The sequence below is a fragment of the Peromyscus maniculatus genome, chromosome 1 (genome assembly GCF_049852395.1).
Source record: "Peromyscus maniculatus bairdii isolate BWxNUB_F1_BW_parent chromosome 1, HU_Pman_BW_mat_3.1, whole genome shotgun sequence".
Classification (NCBI taxonomy): Eukaryota; Metazoa; Chordata; class Mammalia; order Rodentia; family Cricetidae; genus Peromyscus; species Peromyscus maniculatus.
In genome coordinates, this window is record NC_134852.1 from 108,829,901 (window position 1) to 108,835,294 (window position 5,394).

Consider the following 5,394-nt stretch of genomic DNA (forward strand, 5'->3'; position numbering starts at 1 on the left):
TTAATGATGCCCAATTGTCCACTGTGAGAGCTGGCATCAGGACCGTTTGTTGAGAAGAAAGCACACGCACATTTCCTTCCTTTATTATTATTCTCACACACGCTGACTGGCATTATGGTAGACAACACCAATGGTCCTCCAAGGATGTCCACACCCTAATCTCTGAAACCTGTGACTAAATTAGGTTACAGTGAATGACAAGAAGAACTTTGATATTGCGGGTAAGCTGGCTTTACAACATGAAAATATTACCGTGGTGTGGAGACAAACCTGCAATCCACCCTTTGGGAGGCGAAGGCAAGAAGCTCTGGAATTCAAGATCATGCTTCACTGCACAGCAAGTTTCAGGGCAGCCTGGGCTACATGAAACTTTGTCTTAACAAACAAACAGATGACAAGCTAAGCCAGGAAAACCCGGGGTTTTAGCTCCAGGGAAGGAGAACAGTGGATGGAGGAGAAAGAATAGTCAGGGAGAAATTTGGCTGTAGAGAAATGTAGCATCGCTGGTTTGGAAGCTGGGGGGAAAACTGGTGTTCTCCCCTAGGCTACCCAGGAAGGAAGACAGTTTTACCAACACATGACTTTAGCCTAACGAGAGAGACGGTGTTGTCAGAGAACTACAGGGTAGTGGGCTTGTCCCTAGCCTTTGAAAGTTGCTGAGAATTCGCTGATTTGTTACAGCAGCAACAGGAAACGAATACAATGTTCTCACTATACTCCACACCACTGGGGCAGATGGCCACCGTCCACTCAGCCATGCATTTCCTAAAGCACCGGGGAAGCAAAGCCTTAGCTGCCAGGAGTTCAGTCAGGGCTGCAGAAAGGTGGCTGCCATGGTGCCTCCCGCTGCTGCCCTAAATGAGCTTCACTTGCACTTTGACCTCAGGAGAGTGCTGGAGCTTGGTGGAAGCAAGACTGCCAGACGCCCCTTAGTTCCGAGTGTAAACTGGCTTCCGGGAGCTCCACTCCTTGGTAGAGGAAATGGTGGAAACGGCGATTCATAATTGCGCTGCACATAACAGCTGACATTGACCTGGTAGGCATGCTTCTCTTGCCGCCCATCATGAACGGAGGATGGAAGACAGGTGCCCCGGAAGGCTGGTGTGTGAGGATAAACAGATATTCCCAGACCAGAGGTCTTGGAGTCGGCTTCAAATAAGAAAAATACACCTACACGTCTGAAGACACCCCTGACCAAGAACCCCTGAAGTTGAGGCCCGGAACATGTACTAGATATAATGCTTTCCAGATCTGCCCTCAGGGTGACATGAGTGTGCATCGGGGTTCAGATCAGAAGACGCACTCTCAGCTCCCGAGCTTTCTGGTCTTGGGAGACCGTTCATCGTGAATGCCGCGACAGTGCAGTTCCGGGTTGTGCAGCGCCTTCCACATGAGCAGCATCTCGTAGGGTGCGAAGCGGTGCACCAGCAGCAGCTTGCGGTACACGCAGGGGTCGAAGGTTGAGCGCTGCGCACCGGGCATCCGCACGCCGAAGGGCCGGATGCCCTCATGGCCGCTGGGCGCCAGGCCGGCCTGCTGCAGACACATGCCCATGTAGGCGTCGTCGATGGGGAAAAGCGGGACATAGCGCGCCGCGCTGCGCAGGTCGCGGGCTGTGCGGCTGGACAGAAGGAAGCCGCCGCCGCTGCAGTACACCGGGTAGGCCTTGCCCGGGAAGAGCTGCGGGGGCACGAAATACTTGCTCCAGCTGTCGCGGATGGGCACAGAACCGTCCATGAGCTGCCCGGCAAAGAGGTGGCGCTCCGGCGACTGTGTCTCCAGGAAGTGCAGCACGTTGGCCGTGTGCACAAAGACGTCGTCGTCGCAGCTGAGCAGGAAGCTGGCGCCGGGGCAGCGCTCTGCTGACCAATCCAGCAGGTGCAGGTGCTTAAGCGAGAGGTTGAGGAAGGTGTCCTTAAAGTCCCACTGCAGCATGTCACCGTGCTCCTGCGCCTCCAGGTCCAGCAGATTCGCCAGCTGAGGCTCCCGCTCCGCCTCTTCGGGCGGGGAGGTCCCCAGCAGGAAGAGGCGACGCACCTGCCGCCCGCTGTAGCTGCGCTCCTGGCCCCACGTGCGCCGGATCAGTTCGCGACGCTCGTAGTGCGCGGGCGACGACTTCACGGCCAACAGCAGGAAGACGCCGCGGCGGCCCGCGCACTTGTGGGGCGCGTCCCAGAGCTGGGGGAAGCGGCGGCAGTGGCGGTAGCGTAGGAAGTCTTGGATCCGAGCCGGCAGCTGCTGGAAGCCGGCGGTGAGGTTCGCAGAGGCGTTGGCCACGCACCGAGGCGCCGGGAGGTGTGGGAAACGCTGCACCGCAGCTGCGGAGGCCCAGGGAGCAGCGGCGGGAACCTCAGCTTTCTCCTGCGTGGGCTCCTGAAGGAGCCACTGGTGCAGCACCACGAAAGTCACACCCACTAGCAGGAAAGCCAGTGTCTTGGGATTCTTGGACCTGGGATTCTTGGACCTGCAGCAGGGCAAAGCCATCTGGGGCGGGGGTGGGGGTGGGGGAAGAGCAAGTCACAGATGAGCCAGGAATTTTTGATACCAGTGGGATGCCTCTCTATCCCCATCAGGTCTCTCCCAGAATCCGGCGCAGTCCCTTCTCAACTCTGCTAAGAGGTTAAATGAAGCTGAGACCTGCATGGTGCATGCCTTTAGTCTATCAGCACACAAGAGTTGGAAGAGCCGAGGATCCAGAGTTCAGGGTCATCCTCAGCTACATAATGAGTTCAAGGCCAAACTGGGTGACCTGAGACCGTGTTTAAAACAAAAACAAACACAAACAAACAAAACCAACCAACTAACCAACCAAACCAAACCAAACCAACAACCAAACAAACAAAAAACCAAAACGAAAGGGCCTGGGGCAGTTGGAGTAGTGTTGTGTAGCGTGAAGGAGGTCCTGGTTTGGGTAACCAGCATTACATAATCTAGGTACTAGCTCAAACCTGTAATCCTGGCATTCAGAGAGGCCGAGACAAGAGAATCACTGAACCAAAACAGAAAAGGAGTTCCTGAAGACAGTGAGCGTTGTAGGTCCCCCACAGTTCACCCTCACAGCTGGTTTATCATACTGATGCATACCTTCCTAGATGTCACCCAGGGTGGCAGACACGTGTTCGAAGTCAGTCTCCATCATGCTGTGCATTGCCATCCAGCCCTTCCTCTCTCAGTGGTACCACCTTTCACCCATGTGCTCAACCAGAAGCCCCACATCTCTTCCCTGCCTTCCTCAGGGTGTATCTCCTCCCCACACCCCGCTGATTCTGAATCCTGCATTTCTCTTATCCTCTCCTTCTCGATCCAGTTGGATCCAGTGCTGGCTGGAAGAACAATATAGTGGAGCAAATACTGCTTTGCTTGGGTTTAGATTCCACTTCCGGTAAATGAACTCAGTGTAGCTGATCAAGCAGTGACCAACAAATGTAGTTTAGTTCATGCCCTGGCCTCATGCTTGGAACTGCAGCACAATGGAGCCAGTCAGATCTCTGGCACTGATGTTCTCATCTGTAACAAAGGATGATATTACAGTTCTCAAGGAGTGTGGTGAGAACTGAGTATCCCGTGGCCACCTAATGAGATCAGGTTATGACTTTGGCATCTTCCATTTGGTTCTGTGTCTACCTGTTGGTGTTTGTTATTCAAGATCGGGCCCTTTCTTGCATGTAGCCTGCTCATGTGTCCTCAAGCCCTGCCAGAAAATTCCACATCTTTAACCGTTCCCCTGCTTAATTGTGCATGTTGGCACTGGCACACAGCACGGTCACTGGTGTGTGTGTGTGTGTGTGTGTGTTTTGTATACAAGGATCTTATATAACCCATGCTAGCCTCAAATTCCTTATGCAGTCAAGGATGATAACCTTTAACTTCTGATTCTCTTCTGTCCTGGCTAGTTTTATTGACACAAGCTAGAGTCATTTGAGAAAAGGGAACCTCAATTGAGAAAATGCCTCCATAAAATCTGGCTGTAATGCATTTTCTTAATTAGTGATCAATGGGGGAGGGTCCAGACCATTGCGGGTGGGGCCATCCCTGGGCTTGTGGTCTTGAGTTCTATAAGAGCGCAGGCTGAGCAAGCCATGAGGAGCAAGCCAGTATAAGTGGCACCTGTCCATGGCCTTTTCATCAGCTCCTGCCTTGGCTCCCCTCAGTGAACTATTCAGAATATGTAAGCCAACTAGACCCTTTCCTCCCCAAGTTGCTTCGGTTATGGTGTTTCATCACAGCAATAGCAAGACCAAATGAGATATTTTCCTTCACCTTCTAGTGCTCGGGTTACAGGAATTACTGACCGGATGCCGCTCCCTGTTTAAGGGAACTAGAGTAAACTTTGAACAATGAGGGTATACACACCATCCTGCTCACACACCATCCTGCTCTCTCACTAGCCACCTGGCCTGGGCACCTGCTGTGCCTCTTCCTGCCCTGAAATTCTGTCTTGTGCCATTTACTGCCTGCACTGATCTCTCCTACCTTAATTCCTCATCTGTGGCACACTTGAAGTAGTGAAGCCTTGAGAAAGCTTCAGGGGGGGTCAAAGGAGAGCAGGCAAACTGTCAATCATTCCCCTTTACCTCTCCTTCCAGCCCATCAGCACCTCTGGAGCATGGATGGAGTCTATATTCTTTGCGGAGGGGACAGTGTAGTGTGGTAAATGCTGCTTACCAGGGTTCAAGTCCTGCTTCTGCTACTTTCCAGTCGCATGGTTAAGCAAGCAGACGTAGGTTTGTCTCATACCTAGCTGTCAAAAGTTTTTTTTTTTGTTTGTTTGTTTTTAAATTTGAGACATGGTCTCATTCTGTAGTATAGGTTTCAAACTCGGGATCTTCTTGCCTCGGCATTCTAAGTTTTGAAATTATGGGTATGCTACCACACCTGCTCCTCTACAGAGTTTTGTTTTGTTTTGTTCTTCCTTTTCTATTTTGGTGTGTCTGATATTGGGGAATCAAACCAAAGGCTTTGTGCACACTGAGCAAGTGCAGTGCCACTGAGTTACATACCTGGCCCTCTTAGGACTTTGAGTGACAAGTAAGTTGCCATGTGTATGAAGAATTCAGCACAGAAGCCAGGGAAGGGAGTTCATACCTATAATCCCAGACTCGAAGGCTGAGCAGGGTGATCATGAGTTCAGACGCAGCCTAGGCTATACAGAGAGACTCAAAGAGGGCCAGTGAAATGGCTTAGCGGATTAAGGTGCTTGCTGCTAAGTCCAATGACCTGAGTTAGCTCCCTGGTGTCCACATGGTAGAAAGAGAGAACTGACTCCCAGAGATTGTCCTCTGACCTCTACACCCATGCATACATATCACAAATAACCTTAAACAATAATGACAAAAATAAATGATTTTTAAAAGCCGAAGGGAAAACAATAACTTAGTATAGTACTTAGCACAT

The 5,394-nt window shown here is 51.6% G+C and overlaps 1 protein-coding gene across 1 annotated transcript; it reads right to left on the reverse strand.

Moving 5' to 3' along the window:
* Window positions 1-718: 718 nt before the first annotated feature.
* On the reverse strand, window positions 719-2,484 carry B3gnt6 (UDP-GlcNAc:betaGal beta-1,3-N-acetylglucosaminyltransferase 6). Its single transcript, XM_006979899.4, has one exon. The coding sequence runs from the start codon at window positions 2,482-2,484 to the stop codon at window positions 1,306-1,308; it is 1,179 nt and encodes a 392-aa protein (XP_006979961.3). The 3' UTR covers window positions 719-1,305.
* Window positions 2,485-5,394: the final 2,910 nt, after the last annotated feature.

What these genes read in the sequence shown, in the direction of transcription:
- B3gnt6 (XM_006979899.4), bottom strand. Translation starts at nt 2,484, where the DNA reads ATGGCTTTGCCCTGCTGCAGGTCCAAGAATCCCAGGTCCAAGAATCCC.